This window comes from Rattus rattus, chromosome 7 (assembly GCF_011064425.1).
Source record: "Rattus rattus isolate New Zealand chromosome 7, Rrattus_CSIRO_v1, whole genome shotgun sequence".
NCBI lineage: Eukaryota > Metazoa > Chordata > Mammalia > Rodentia > Muridae > Rattus > Rattus rattus.
Window position 1 is genome coordinate 44293923 of NC_046160.1, and position 16007 is coordinate 44309929.

At 43.2% G+C, this 16007-nt stretch overlaps 1 protein-coding gene across 2 annotated transcripts; it reads right to left on the bottom strand.

Moving 5' to 3' along the window:
* Positions 1-528: 528 nt before the first annotated feature.
* Acp1 (acid phosphatase 1) lies at positions 529-15967 on the bottom strand. Of its 2 annotated transcripts, none has more exons than XM_032907588.1 (6): positions 15854-15967; positions 8627-8700; positions 8277-8390; positions 2961-3022; positions 1675-1780; positions 529-1507 (listed from the first exon to the last, which is right to left on the bottom strand). In XM_032907588.1, exons 1-6 carry the CDS (start codon positions 15894-15896, stop codon positions 1430-1432), a joined length of 477 nt encoding a protein of 158 aa, XP_032763479.1. In that variant the 5' UTR covers positions 15897-15967; the 3' UTR covers positions 529-1429. The 2 variants fall into 2 exon arrangements, with proteins under 2 accessions (XP_032763479.1, XP_032763478.1); XM_032907587.1 differs by lacking the exon at positions 8277-8390 and adding an exon at positions 8428-8541.
* Between the last annotated feature and the right edge of the window lie 40 nt (positions 15968-16007).

The following is a 16007-nucleotide window of genomic DNA, read 5'->3' on the forward strand; positions in this document are numbered from 1 at the left end:
TGACCAAAACCCGACAGGAGCCAGAAACAGGCAGTTAAAGTGTCTGCCTTTGCTGGGAGGGGCATCGTGCCTTTCTGTTAGGAGGGTGTTGGGATAGCTGCTTTCTTCTGGAGTCAGGTTTAAGCTTTCCTCCTTTGACAGAGAGGACCCTGGCCACACAGATACCTGCATATTCCCAGGTCTCTGTGCTTCCTTTTCCGACATCCAGATGCTTCTTCTAACTAGAAGTTCTACACGACTGGAGCTCACCAGTTGTGACCAGAGAGCTGAGACAGGCTAAAACAGACAGTTACCACCTTTTCAGCCAGAAAGCGGGTAGGGAGCACCAGCTACATGAAGGTCCTGGAGTCTCTCAGCTGGACATCCATCGCCATCCATCACAGCAATGTGCCTATGTCCCGTCACTTTACTTTCTAATAGAGAGGCTAACTCCCCAAACTTCACACCATTCACACTAGAGCAAAGAACAGGCACACGCAGGCAATGCTTTAGGTACCTTGTCATTGTCAATAAGAAAGCAGACAGACACCGGGATTTATATTTTTAGTTGTATTTGATAACATCCCAGTTTAATTCACAATCTTTTCTGACATATATCCACATAAATTTGAGGTCCCTTTTCTGAACATACACTAAAATTACTCATGCTTGCCTGTAACTTTGTAAAATGTTGATGAGAGAACACTTACAAACGCACACCACTATTTAAGCACACTTACTTTCTCTTTAAAGAAGCAAAGTGGCTCAAATAGGAACCAAGCTCAAGAAACTACACAAAAACCAAGTGAGATTAAAGGTGTTAACTTCACCAACCTGTTGCTCCCATCTGTTAGCATTTTTATCTTTCAGACAGGGAGACATTGTACAGCCCAGGATGGCCTGCTGGAGTTCCAGGACCATCATCACATCCAGGTTCTCCTTTCTCAAATATCTGAACCCTCGGTGTGCCTGGGTTTAAACTCTCCCAGTGTTAAATGGAAGGCTGCCATGGATGGAGATATTGTCACAATAAGAGACAATATAGAATAGAGAGTGTAAGGCAAGCAAACAGCACACTGGGTGCTGGCCATGCTCGCACTCCAGTTAGACCAGACTACCCAGGCTGGCTGGGCTCAAAGGCTGATCTGGACCTTGTGGGTCATTCTTACTTTATTGGGATTTCTTTTGTTCCACAGTTGCTCGTTCCACTATTCTGTAATTATGGCGAGGCCAGAGCTTTTGTTAGTCTAAGAATACTGAGCCACACCTCAAATGTCTGCCTCAAATGTTTTTATCCTTCTGAACAAATGCCTGATTTCCACCTACAATTATTTTAAAGATATACAGTAAGTCAGCTGAAAAGAGAGGTGGGGTATGGGGCTAAGGACTGCCACCACCCTTGGGCACAGCACTGAGGAGTGGGTTGCTCAGTGGTGGTGGTTAGGACCAGCTAGTGAGTCTTCTCCAGGAAGGCCTTGCAGCACCTAAGGCATTGCTGGTACACCACCTCGAAGTCAGAGTCATTGCCCTGCAAGGACACAAAAAGAAAAACTAGCAATGGTTTATGATGACAGTGTCCTCAGAAGACACAAACCTGTCATTTAATACAACAGAATACATCCTGCTCATTTAATTCCACAGAATAAATACATCCTGCTCATCTTAACAGAGGCTGCAAACCTGAAATGTACTTACATAATAGGGATCTTCAATAATGAGCTGCTTCTGTGGATCATAGCTCCCAAGTAGCTCGATTTTAGCTTTGCAGTTTTTAACTTGATTACTTTTTCTATTCAGATCTCTGGAAAATTGAAACATGAACTTAGATTTCTGATCTATGGTTTTAAGTTAAACAGGGTACATCTGCTCAGGGTTTATGAAATATCCTATCAAAACAGTACAACCTCATTTGGAATGAAACAGAACACTCTGCAGACCTATGGGACTCCTCAGCTGTATGCCACAGCGCACTGATTCTGACACCCAAAATGTGTATCTTTAATTTATATAATAACGTTTTCCTCTGTGAAATGTATTTTGATACAATAAAAATGATGACATATCAGATACATAAAATGCCAGAAAAGAACTCAGAAGACCATGTATACCACATCCCCGGACAAAGAAACAGTTTGGACAACGTTCAGGGCAAGGAAGGCAGGGGAAGATGGACTCAGTTCAGGAGAGTTGAGTGAGGTCAGGACCAAGTGTGGTTGGGCAAATAAGTTTAGTGGAAAGCATGCAGGCCACAGTGGCAGCAGCTATGGTTTTATGCTCTCCTATACCTCACCCATCCATCCTATGAACCTAGGGAAGTAATTTAAGTTCATGGTTCCTTGATTTCTTCTTTGATAATAAAGCAAATTTATTGATGAGGGATGTGGACCTGCAGACCACATTGCTACTTAACCCTTAGCCCATCCGTTCTGGTTAGCCAAAAACCATAAACCCAGTGCGGTCTGTCTTGTCACTTACTCTACAGAGCAGCAACTACACGGAAATAGGATACACGCGCCTCCTCATCTGTGACAGGAGCAAAAGAACCAGTGACCAAGGCATCAATCACCTCCACACCTGGAGCCCCGAACCAGCTGCTCTCCCTGTCCATTCCTGTAGAGGCTGGATGGTCTCTCAGAAGACACACTTCTGTAAAGATCTGAGATAACCATACCTTGATCCTCCTGCCCTCCTGAACACTCTGTAGATTGTAATCAACCTTGTACACAAAAACTGTAAGACACTAGCAAGTCATTCTGTGGACAACTTGTTGGGCCTATAACACAACTGAGAGGAGGAAAGAAATACTGTGTAAAGTATGATTACTGCATGAACTGGACATGGCAGTGCTCACCTTTAACCTAACACTCAGGAAGCAGGGAGAAGTATACCTGAGTTCAAGGTCAGGTCTACAAAGTGAGTTACAAGGCAGACAGGGCTACACAGGGAAACCCTTTATCAAAAAACCAAAAATATATGATTACCTCAGATTGCTTTCATCCATACACAGTATATAATCGAATGTGGCAAAGTCTTCTCTTGTAATCTACAATTAAGAAGTCAAAAAACAGTGATTACATCCATACAACACTATAGCCGAAAAAACCATGTAATTACATGTTAACTCATTAACTAAATTCTATGTTCACTTATCCACTAAAATTTAAAAAAAAAAACCACAATTTAGAGTACATTTGAAGTTAAAACAAAATCATTGTATTTCCAAAACTTTATTACAAAATAGTTTTGTAAAAGGTTCTTTGAAATAATCAGAAATATAAAACATGGACGTAAAGTTTGTTGTTGTTAGTTTTGGTCCCTCTGTAAGATGTAATCTGAAATGACTCCATACGGTCACCCCACTACATCCATCATTCCACACCTGCCTTAGGCCTTGGGAACCACTCCAGATTAATTAAGGAACAGATCTTTGTTCTTGTGAGGCCATCCCTGTGAAGGAGAATAAATACTCTCAAGGAAAGCAAGAAAGAGAGAAGACACAGAGCCTCAGAACAGGGGAACTCATGGATTCTCAAAAGGTAGAAGGCCCACCAGGGACAAGGATCCGTCCGAAGCTAACAGGGAAGATCCCGCAGGTCCTCATCAATGTACTCTACTCTGGCACCACATAATCTAAGACACGTAAGCTCCCTTCAATGCAGCTGAAGAAGTTTATCTTCTAGATTTTGACTACCCAGGAAACACCTGGGTTAAAAGAACAATGACTATAACCAAACAGTAATAAAAATGGTCACTTGCTTGTCACTCTATTAAAAATGAGGAATTTTAGCTTTTAGTATGCACTTCCATATACTAATAGCATAGCATTTAAATAATCAAAGGACTGTATTGTTTTGATATCCCCAATACCCAATACTCATAACTTATTTCAAAGACATTAAACAAATACTATCATAAAATGTTATTTTTTCAAGTTATGAAGAATATCTTAGCATTAATTTTGGACTTATTATAAATAATTTATCCTAAAAAATGTACTGCTTAGTGATTTATAGAGTCAAGCCACACAGGATTTTTGTATTTTAAAATGAACTGAGAAAGAAGAGCAGCTAGAACTTATGTCATGAAAAATGCACAGTGAAGCATAGGACAAATTAATCCCATTATTCGAAAACCTACACAGAAACCAAGATTCTTCTCCAAGATTATGAGCATGCTCCTAAGAATACCTGGCTCACTAGAGCAGTGTGACAAACAGGAATATAGCCACAGATAACATCACCTCCAGTTGAGTCCCTGTGTGTGGACCTTAACTGCTGATCCCAGTGAGTACTGCTTGGACCCTCCCAGAGTTCTCTCCCAAGTCATTATACCCAAGAGCTCTTTAACCCCCGAGGTAGTCAAGTCCATTTCCAAACAGCCCATTTAGGAAGTTTTATCAATGCTAAAACTAAAACAAAATCAATTTTTTCTTAATTTAAAAAAATGCAAATCCAGGACTAGAAAAATGGCTCGGTGGTTAAAGGTATGTGTTACTATTGCAAAGGGCCCAGGTTCAGTTCCCAGCACCCACATAATGCCTCACACCTGTAACTCCTGTTTCAGAGACGGTGACACCCTCTTCTAGCCTCTGCAAGCCCTGCACAAATGTGCTATGCATACTCTCAGGTAAGATACTCACACACATAAAACAAAAACAAATGAACGCTTTAAAACTTAAAAATCCATTATAGCTATGGGTTTTCTGTTAAGATGTTTTTTGTCTCTCTCTCTCTCTCTTTCCCCTCTCTCTCTCTCTCTCTCTCTTTGTGTGTGTGGGTGTGTGTGTGTGTGTGTGTGTGTGTGTGTGTGTGTGTGTGTGTACACTCTGGTCCTATGGAAGAGGAGGAAGTAGTCTTAGACACCAAGACACTGCTCTAGCCCACAGGTGTTTTTAATTTCAGGTCAGGAAACGGCATTGTCAGACAGATTTTCTTACTTGCCTCTGCACTGGGTTATATTAGGATACACCATGTAAGGTGAAGTTATGTGCAATTTAGGAATGCTTCCAAAGGACCTGTGGATCAGTCTTAAGTATTAGTGCTTGATACTAAACCACAACCCAGTAGGCAATGGTTAGAGGTTAGCTGTAACGCACACCGAGTCCTGCACAAAGAGCCACCAGGACAGAGATGCCAATGGTGTCAAGAGCCTAGAAGCCTCCTCAAGAGCAAAGAAAGCCAGGCAAAGGCCATGGTGGAAAAGCAGGCCCTACCTGCCCTGATGCCTGGGACCATAAAGAAGCTGGGGCCAGGCATGGCGGGACAGTGAACCTTGGAAGTTCACAGGCCGAAGAAAAGAGTTAGTGTAGGCTGTCCCACTTGACCTGACCAAGTCCTCTCCTGCCCGAGCAGAAAGCTCACGAGACCAAGGAGAGTTATGTGCACTCAGTAAAGAGAAACCAAGATTCCACACTCTGAGCTGTTCCCACCCTGCAGGTAAGCAACCATGCCATCCTCAGGCCCAGCAGCAGAGGGTACTCAGAGGCACTACAAGTCTACAATCCTACTGAGATCCTGTATCTGACATCTACCAGTATCCTCACAGCAACAGCGGTAAAACTGTGAACTTTCAGGCACTGGGATTATTTACACAGCACCAAAAGGGCACCACACAGCAAAAGCAAGAAGAAAGCCAACTTGCCAAGCCTAGGTGTACAGGCCTGGAATCTCAGCTCCTACTGTGAAAGAGAAGCAGGAAAATCATGTTCACGGCTAGCCTAGGCTACAGAGTGAAACTGTCAAAATAAAAACTAAATAATGCTGGGGTACAGCTCGGTAGCAGATCACTTGCTTAAAAGCACGTACCTAGCTCCACCTAAGATGTAATTCCCCATTCCCCAAAAAGAGGAAAAGAGATCAGGCTCAGAAATGACGCAGAAAGGCAGCAGCAGACCTTACTTAAAATACTAAGAATATGTTCACTTGTGAATCCACAACGGCTTTTGTTACCTACAAACATGGAGCCCATCGGTATTCTGGCAAGAATGAGGGAGGGGTACATGAGGTCTTACCCTGAGTTGAGGGGATAACTTTTCTTCACTGGTGTAGCCAACAGTAAGTTACCTACTGTCCAGTAAACAGCCCCACATCATAGGCATGCAAACAATCCTAATTAAACTCAGTGGGATGAACGAACGGACGGACACACACACACACACACACACACACACACACACACACACACACACACACACACACACACACAAAAGCAGGAGAAAGGTATGTCCGGAAGAAGGAATCTGGGAGCAGAGGAAGGAGATAAAAGAAAACAGAGGTGAATAGGAGCAAATACATTATGCACAATTGTGAAACTGTCAAAGAATCAATTATAAATTAATAGTTAACAGTATAATGTCCAGAAAACTGTAAGAGGCTAAGTTTCACCAGAAAACTACAATTACAAAAAGATCGAGTAAAACTTAAAATAGTCTGTCAGTGAGAACTTTAGCAGAACAGAGCCTGGTCAGCAGAAAATCTCTCAGTAAGAACAGAGTAACAGGATGCAAACAGGAAAAAAGAACAAAGATTTTTTTGTCCAATACACATAAAAGCTGCCTCTCAGAAAAAAGTAAAGCCTAATTTCCCAAAAACTGGTTAAAAAGTGTCAAGTCACAGTTCAAAGAACATGGTCTCCCACAGCAAAGCCATGTAACTGTAAACCAGAAGAAAAACAAGCAGCCAGAAACAAAGATACATAATTTCAAATAAAAAACAATCTCAATCAGATCATTTTCCAAACTAAGTAGCGATACTATCAATTTTTTACATACGCACTTCCTAAATTCGAGAAGCCATGCCCCGTGCATTTGGTGAAGCATAGGTACAGACGCTGGCGCCTTCTGTGGTGCCACTGCCTACAGACTCTCACAGAAGCTGCGCACCATCCAGCAGAGGTAGAACAGTAGAACAACACAGCACTTAACCCTGACCAGTGCAACTTCTCTGACACTTGGCAGCAACATGGAAAAGACGCTGCACATGCACGGCCCCTTCCGCTATGCCAGGGACATGGTGCACACCCGGACTCCCAGCACTGGGGAGGCTGACCCATGAGGACTGCCTCAAGAGTCAGAGTAGGACCCGGACTCAGCAAAACAGAGCAAATGACCCTACTCCTATGTTAAAATGATGAGCGAAACTTTGGGGGTGACCTCTGCATGAGAAGGGAGAAACGGCCAAGTAACCTTGGTGTTAGACTCAGTCCATGGAGAAGCTGATGAAAGGACACTGAAATGGGGACACTTGAGTGGCAAGGAGTGTTCTAGTCTGCCATGCTAAAAGCTCCTATCCCAAGACACTGTTATATGAGTTCAATAGAACTGGTACCCTAACCACATACTGTTTACTAAACCTAAGTTGACAGACTAGAAAAATGTTAAGAACTGTACTATATAGTTATTTACATGAAGTGTGGCAATCAGTAAAGAGAACGAACCTACAAACATAAGGAAAAATTTGATATTGACACACGAAGAATTCTTTACTAGTGCTCTGGAACTGAAAAGTCAAAGACAATAAAAGAAAAACAACAACATAAAAGAAACAAAGATTCTACGGAAATGCTACTCCTAAAGCTAGTCATTAAAACTGCTCTGGAGGAAGTTTCTGGCTTTGGTTTTCAAGGCCTAGGAATGTAAAATATTGTATTTGCTTTTGCTATACATGAGCAGAAGAAAAAGAACCACGTCTTACAGTTTTGACTGATCACTCAAAGTAAGTCCATGTTCTCCAGACAGTGGCAAATGGACCATGTATGCAAAAGCCTGAAAGGATCTAAATGAATGAATGATATACACTCTTTCATCTTCTGCCTAATGAGATCAGCAATTAAAAAGGGTCAATGAACAACTTCAACAAGGAACTCAAAGAAATACAACAGCTGCCATTTTCTGATAATATGAATACAAAACTACCTTCATCTGTAACAGAAGAGTTTGTTTTAATTCCATAGTCTTCGGGTGGGACAAGTGCTAACACCAAAGCCCCTCTGTATGTTTAAGATACTTCCAAGTAGAAAAGACATTTCTATGTACTAACAAGCTAGGAGCATGAGCAGAAGTCAGTCTGCACATGGTAACATATGAAGACCACTGCCAGGCCTGGCTCCCAGCCACACTGCCTCACGTGGTTTATACCTGGGATCTGTACTTTAACAAGTTACCCAAGGTCCGAATCTTCCACAACTACACAGGCAGCAAGTTAGTCGACCCCTACCTAATACACTCTGCAACACACAGGGTGGTCAGACTCTCAAGTTATGAATTCTAGGTAGTAGAAATTAAACGAGATCTTTTCTACCTGTCTTGCCTTATGGGCTGTGCTAATGCCATGATTTCTTAGGCAGCTGACAGCTCTTGGGTCTGGGGGCCGGCCCACGTTCCAGTCGGAAACGGCGCTGCTGTCAATGGCCCACTGTAACACAAAACATATGTCAAGTTCCATACGGTACCTGCCGTGCAATGTGTTGCATGTGGATGCCATGTTTTTTCATGCAGTTCTGCCCTCGATAGTCAGGGGGGTTCCCCACTTCATAGGTGGATGTGGCCGCACTGTCTATCCTCCACTGCAGGAGAGAAAAGAAGTGTTCTGGCACCTTGCTGCCCAAAGGTATTCAGCCTGGACTCTTCACCCTACTGAATGGTACTCACGTTATCTGAAACGTTTTCATCAGTTACCAATTTTCTGAACACTGCTTCTGCAATGGGTGACCGGCAGATGTTACCTTAAAAAAGAGAGGAAGAAGACATACAGAGGTTGTTAGCTGTGGCAAAAAGGTAGGTACAAATTCCTGGCCCGAAGACTGGGTGGACCACTCCCAAAACGGATGCCCAGTGCCCGCATCTAAGGTTGGCAAGGCAGTACAGAATTCCCTGACAGAACAGTTAATCAAACTAGATTCATGGTCCTCACAGAATGGCTGAGGTAACTAAAGCTCAAGGAAGCAAATAAAACCCAAATCAATATTCACTAGCAATGAACCAGGAGCAAGTCTTGAAATCAATGAAGTGAGTTGCAGTCAGCTTTATTTAAAATAAAGTATAATAGAACAGACATAGGCATTTTTAAGCATACCATACATAATAAAGACTAGTAATACTTCAAAGCAAAACACAACGCAATTCAACACAGGCTTTACTGAGTAATCATATGTAAAGCCCTGTCCCAAGAAGGCTGTGGTCCCCAAGAGTTAGCCAGCTAGAGGAGCAGGGAGAGGTTTCTCTTGACTGCCTCACCTACCCCAACTTCTTATGTCAACAGACAGGTCAGGAGCCCCATACTAGTTGGCTACACATCTGCCTTCCCTCTCCGTCAGGTTTGGTGATTCCTTAGAATGACCATGGAATTCAGATAAGTAATATATTGTAACTCATTAAAAGATATAGATTGGAGATGGAAGAAGAGAAAATTTATTCTGGGGAACCAAATAAAAGTCTTCTTGTCCTTGGGGACACCTCACCCTCCTGTCATTGACTGACAATATGCTGAGAGCTCTACTGCCTAACCAGGAAGCTCAGCATAGTACTGATATCCAGAGTTCCTAGTTAAATGTGAGGGGATAATGACACAGGATCCAAATGAGTCCCCAAAAACACAAACTATGGGGCCTCCAGGTGTTAACAGATACTCCATCAAAATACCAGGGAAATCAAGGATGACTTCCTAAGAGCCCACTTGGACAAGAACCAAATTCTTACTATACCAACAAGGACAATGACACCTTAGCTTGCAAGCAGATAAACAAAGAGGCAGACTCATACACTGAGAAAACAACACAAGACACAAGACACAAGATGATGATGATGATGATGATGATGATGATGGTGGTGGTGGTGGTGGTGGTGGTGGTGGTGGTGGTGGTGGTGGTGGTGATGATGGAGGAGGAGGATGATGAAGAGGAGGGGGAGGAGGGGAAGAAGGAAGAGGAGAAGGAGGAGGAGGAGGAGAATGCTGATAAACAAGTGCCGTAATGGTATGAGACCAGAGAAACAAAGATTCCACAAAACTAAATGGGACGCCAGGGAGCCTAAGCTTGAGCTGATGTTCCTAAGATAAGAAGTTAAGCAGCACTGTGGGAGGACTTGAAGGCAGAACCTGTACTAGTCTAGACACAGAAGGCAGGGCCTGGGACGAGGAGCCCTAATCCCACGCCAAGTCGGTACTTAGTGAACCCAGGGAGAACAACCTGAAGGCCATGTGGCTACCAAACACATTTATTTTGTATGGCTGTTACTTTTTTTTATTATGGTCAGCCTGCAGATAGAAAGCTATTTAAGATACAACTTCCTCTTACGAGGTGGGGAGTTCAGAAGAGCTCAGGGTAGAAGACAGTGAGACTCTGGATGGATACATGACAAAGCCAATGGGAAATAGTCTAAGGTCTGATTCCTAGCCTCACCCACATTTAAATCACCCCAGACAATTCTGATGAGCAGGTTTATATGAGAAAAACACACGAGGTTTAATTCGTTTATCTAACATGAAAATTTTCAGATTGAAGAGGCAAAGAGCTGGAAAAATTGTCCCACTTCCCATTTGTTAAATGAAAGTTGGTATATATAGTTTTACAACTACATCTGATAAGAACTCTAACTGAACCAAGCAGCTCGTCCTAATGAAACAAATGCAGGGAGACCTGGAAGAGCCTGGTGAGGTTTGTCTGTGCCTCACGCTTTCCTCCTTGTGTGGGACTCACACTGGCACACAGGCTTTTACGGGAGAAGGGGGGTAATATTTCTAGGCTTCAGGTTTCTTACAGGAAACTAGAGAAATTATAGGTTCTATGTCCTATCTTAGAGAAGTTATGCTTGGCCTAAGGAGCAAGAGGTGGGAAGGCATGGGATAAGAGAGACTCTGAGGTGCACGGAAAAACAAAACACCATATGTGGGTGTTATCACATAAGCCCAAACATTAAGAAAAAATTAAACAAACAAGAAACTGTATGCGAGAGATCAAAAGCTCCTGGCTTCTGATGCACAACCAGACATTCTAAGATGTGATGAAATATGAATGCTCTGGTCCCTGCACCAGTTCCTGCCATGACTGTGCATCCTTCCATATCTACAAAACTAAGTACTTGGCTTCTTCCCTCCTCTCCCGCCCCTCCCCTGTGTGTGTGTGTGTGTGTGTGTGTGTGTGTGTGTGTGTGTGTGTGTGTGTGTGTGTGTGAGAGAGAGGGAGAGAGAGAGAGAGAGAGAGAGATTAAGAGCAATAATAGTCTTATTAATCATTAAAGCTAAGATAGGAATTCATTTTAAATGTCCTCCATATGCTAGTCCTGGTTATGAAGGTTTCCCTTTCTACATTCTAATTTTTGTTTGGTTTTTCTATGTGTACATGTGGGTGCAAGAATGCAAGCGTGCAGGTGCAGATGGAGAATGGGGGACAATATTGGGCGGTATTCCTCAGAGGTTGCCCACCTTTATTTTTGAGAGAGTTTCTTACTAGTTTAAGTAACCTTAGTAGGACAGGCTGGCTGGACAGGAGGCTCAGGGACCCAACAACCTCTATCTACCTAGTGCAGGGATTATAAAAGTATGTTACGGGTTGGGGATTTAGCTCAGTGGTAGAGCCCTTGCCTAGGAAGCACAAGGCCCTGGGTTCGTCCCCAGCTCAAAAAAGAACCAAAAAAAAAAAAAAAAAAAAAAAAAAGTATGTTACCATGTACAATTCTTGTTGTTGTTAGTGTTGTTTTGTTTTTCTTTTATTTAAACATAGGTTCTTGGAGTAAAACCCACATCCCTGATGTCTACAAGGCAAGAACTTTACCAATGAAGATCTCCCTAGTCCTGATGTGTTTCATAAGGGCCACCCTCCGCACTGTTCTACTCTTGTTTATAGTTTTTGCACATCACCACATATCCAGACAAAAGAGGTAACAGTGGTGGGCAGTTTAGGACAAGCACCATTATTCTAGAAGTTTAGAAGTAACTGAAATGTAGTATCTTAGTGTGTAAAAGTAAAATGCAAGACGTCTGTATAAGAAAACTTATCATTAACTATGAAGTAACAGTCTTGTTTCTTTTAGGATGTAAAAACTCGGGACAAATCATCATTTTAGCATATTCACCCATGCCCCACCCCCAGATAGCCATATGTAAAGTAAGGTGTGTAAGTATAGATTCAAAGTATCCTATCTCTGGAGACTACAAATCCTACAACGCACAAGATCAATAGAAGGGAACTCTGCCTCTAGCTTACCAATTTGTTATTAAAATTAATGTTATTAAAGATAGACAGCTGAGGTTAGACCTCTGAGCCCATCAAAAATGAAAATAAAAGCATACACCCATTAATAAGAGTGAGTACACTGGCCATGAGAAAAGCACAGAACCTCAGGTTTTGACTCCCACAAGTCCCTGAAACTTAAACATAGCCTCGTTTCTCTTACAACCACTATGACTAAAGCTGAGATCACACCTGCCTTTGTGGAGTCCCTTCCAGCTACACAGAGCAAAATGCTCCTTTCTTCATCTTGCTAAAACAACTTCAATCTTAAATAGTTCGAAAAAAGGTTCTGAAGGAATAAAACATGTGCATTTCAAACACAACAGCTTTTACTGTCCTCCAAAGGGTCTCTTGGTAGAACGCATCTATACCATCTTCAAAGTTTCCTGGACTAGCAACTGACTACAACACATCTTACTTCAAATGATATCCCTGCTTCTCCCAGGGCCTCCTGCAGCCTAATCTCCACACTGCAGATGGAACAAATTATGTCCCTCTCATTTCTGTTCTGGACCTCCCAAGGCTTATCTCATGCAGAGTAAACCCAATCCTCATACAGCCTCCTATGATATTTAGACTCCAAATAGGGTCCAGAAATGACCACTCCTGGACTACCACATCCACATGATGTCTAAAGGGTTAACCAAATTTTTAGTTTTAGCTCATTAAAAATAATGCAAATGCAGAAAACCTTGTGACATGTGAAAACTGCATCAAGTCCCAATGCTGGCATCCAGGAACGAGTTCTACTGAACAGAGCCAAGCTATGGCTACACTAAGTTATCACCACATGAAGTTTAAGGATTCATCCCAGCTCTTTACAGAGGATGCAGATCCCTGCCCTACAGTATCTGCTGTATATAAGGACCCAATTTCTCCCCAGGTATTTAGAATGAAACAAGTTTGGTACCCACAGGCAAAGAAATCTTGGTTCAGAAAGCTGCCTGATCTCCAAAATAGTGATTTCTCTGATTACAACTTTTACCTGAAATCCTCATGCTCTGCCTTCTGAGCCCAGACAGACAGGTCTCCTGCCACCTTTGTCTCTGCTCACCTTCAAGAGAGTCCTGACTACAAACTACACCCAGCTCCCACTCTGTTTTGGCTGCACACTTCACCCACTGGACGAGGCCACTGGCGTTCCTTGACTGATGGAGACCGGCAGAGAACCGGCTTCACAACAGTTGGACTTTACCTGCGGTGTTCACCACCACATACATCTCCACTGGCAAAGACAAAATGCTGAATTGTATTGAAGTCAAACATAAGCAAGCATGTACTTCCCTTTAGAAGTCACGTGGGTGCAATATGCCAGCACAGATAACATGAAATAAGGCCACAGTTTTACTTTTCTCTTCATAGAAATTACCTAGTACAGATACCTTGCAAACACCACACTACATTGTACTGAAAGTGGAAAAATAAAGGAAAAAAAAAAGCAATTGCCCACAAGAAAGATAGCTCTTCTTAAGAACTCAACAGGCTGTCAATTAAAAATGCAATTTATGCGATAAAATATCTCTATAGGGGGATAAAAGGAAGTGACTAACAGTCTGGGGATGAAAACTCCTTACTTTTTTTTTCTTTATTTTGACTTTATAAAATATACGGCTTTTCAAGAAAAACCTAACATGGTACCCAGTAAAATTAACCACACATAAGGCAAAGGACAGCAACAGTTTCTTGAGGGCGGTCCCCACAGGTGGGTGGGAAAGATAAAGTGAGGTGGACAGAAAGTCTTGGCAGACTTCTAGCCTAAAGAGGAGGAGCGCTACTCTGTAGGAAAAGCAAAGGCCAAAAGACTTGCCAATGACTGCTGAACTGAGGCAATGAGGCAAGAACTCTGAAAAAAGAAAGAATTACATATTACGTAAAGGAGAATCAATGTTGAAATTCTAAGAATGAAAATTCTGTGTTAGAAGTACTTGAAAGACTATTCATCTTATAAAAAGAAAAACTATTTTTCATGTAGCAAAACTGAGTAATTGTCCCAGGGACTGAAAACAACCAAGTTCTCAGAGAGAACTAAAGAATGCTCACAGCCAACCATTTGTCTGAGAACAGGGTCCCCAATGGAGGAGTTAGAGAAAGGACCGAGGTGGCTGAGGGGGTTTGCAACCCTATAGGAACAACAACAATATCAACTAACCAGATATCACACACACCCCACACCCCAGAGCTCCCAGGAACTAAACCACCAACCAAAGAGTACACATGGTGGGACCTATAGCTCCAGCTGCATATGTAGAAGAGGATGGCCTTGTCAGGCATCAATGGGAGGGGAGGCACTTGGTTCTGTGAAGGCTGGATGCCCCAGTGTAGGAAAATTCCAGGGCAGAAGGCAGGAAGAAGTGGGTGGGTATATGGATGGGGGAGCACCCTTATAGAGGCAGGGGATGGGGGGATTGGATGGAGGGTTTCTGGTGGGATAAACTGAGAAGGGGATAGCATTTGAAATGTGGATAAATATCCAATAAAAAAAAATGAAAGAACAAAAAAAGAACAACTTAAAAAAAAAAAAATAGAGACTGGCTGAGAACCACAGCAACTGTGACCCAAAGATGACATCGAACAAACCTGTTTGGGAAGCTGCTGTCACAGAATGGTCTTCCTGTAACTGAGGCTCACCTTGGCAGAATGAGAGAGGTGTGGAGTGGGGTTCTGGGGAAGGCAAGAACTCCAGCTATTCTAATAGAAGGGGTCAGCTTAGAGAGTCATACTACAGATATGAAGCCACCTGGGCCAGTTAGCAGGTGAGACGGTTCAGAATAAGAAAAGCACGTTGGTGAGGGACAAGAGCTTGAGGAATGACAGGGATGATGATTTATCTTCATTGTGACCTTGACTGGTTAGAAAAAACAACTTTCAGGACGTCGGTAAAGGCATAGCCTGAGAGGATTTGATCGTAAGGACTCTGACCTAGTCAATGGTTTACTCCATCAGATTCGAAATACAACGAAACTACTGGGAGGTGATGAAAAAACACAAGTGGGGCTACACAGAAGAAAATAAATACACCACGATGCTTGCTCTTGGAGCTAACGTTTGTCTTGCTCTCTACCTCCATGTCTCCCCTTCCGTGATTCTGGTCCACAAGGAGCAGGTAGCCTGACTCATGCTCTGGACGCCCTGATGACCGTGATGCCTCACCACAAGCCCAGAGTCTGCAATCATTCAAAAGTAGACTGAACCCTCCGAAACTGAATCAAAACAAATCTGTTCTCCCTAAAGTTGTTTTGGTTAGACAGTGTTAGCACAGAGATATAAAAGTAACTACCACAGCAGGTGATGGGCGACTCTCAGACTTAGGAGAAGCAAGTGAGAAGGGCCTACAGGCTTGGGAGAGAGACGCGAGTAGGACAAAGATTTGTGGTGGAAGGGCACTTGGGAGGGTGACACGTGCTTCGGAAGGGCAGGAAGGAGACAGGGGCATAATCTGGGACAAAACTACACAGACCTTAGGTTCAGGGGAGTACCAGAAAATGGGGGATGCGTATGAAAAAGCCAGGCAAATGAATGTTTTTAGGCGCGGGCCCAGCCAAGGCCTTCTGCTCTTCTTCCCTCCGCCCAGGGCTCTTGTTTAGAAGCTTAACACGGAGAGCACTTCGGGGTCCCAAAGAAAAAGACCCTTAAGGCGGCGAGTCCTTACCGAGACACACGAACAGCACTGACTTGGACCCAACCTCTGCCATGTTTCGGTGCAGACCCTGGCGCCCAGAAACCGCGTAGAGACGTGGCGCATGCGCACTGCCAGGGTTCTGCCCGTGGACATGCGCAGTCCGCCGCCCCACGTTCGCACTCCG

What these genes read in the sequence shown, in the direction of transcription:
- Acp1 (XM_032907588.1), bottom strand. Translation starts at nt 15,896, where the DNA reads ATGGCAGAGGTTGGGTCCAAGTCAGTGCTGTTCGTGTGTCTCG. An exon ending in AGTGCTGTTCGTGTGTCTCG is followed by an intron (nt 8,701 to 15,853) that starts GTAAGGACTCGC and finishes CTCTTTTTTAAG; the next exon opens with GTAACATCTGCCGGTCACCC. An exon ending in TTATTGAAGATCCCTATTAT is followed by an intron (nt 1,508 to 1,674) that starts GTAAGTACATTT and finishes GTGTCCTTGCAG; the next exon opens with GGCAATGACTCTGACTTCGA.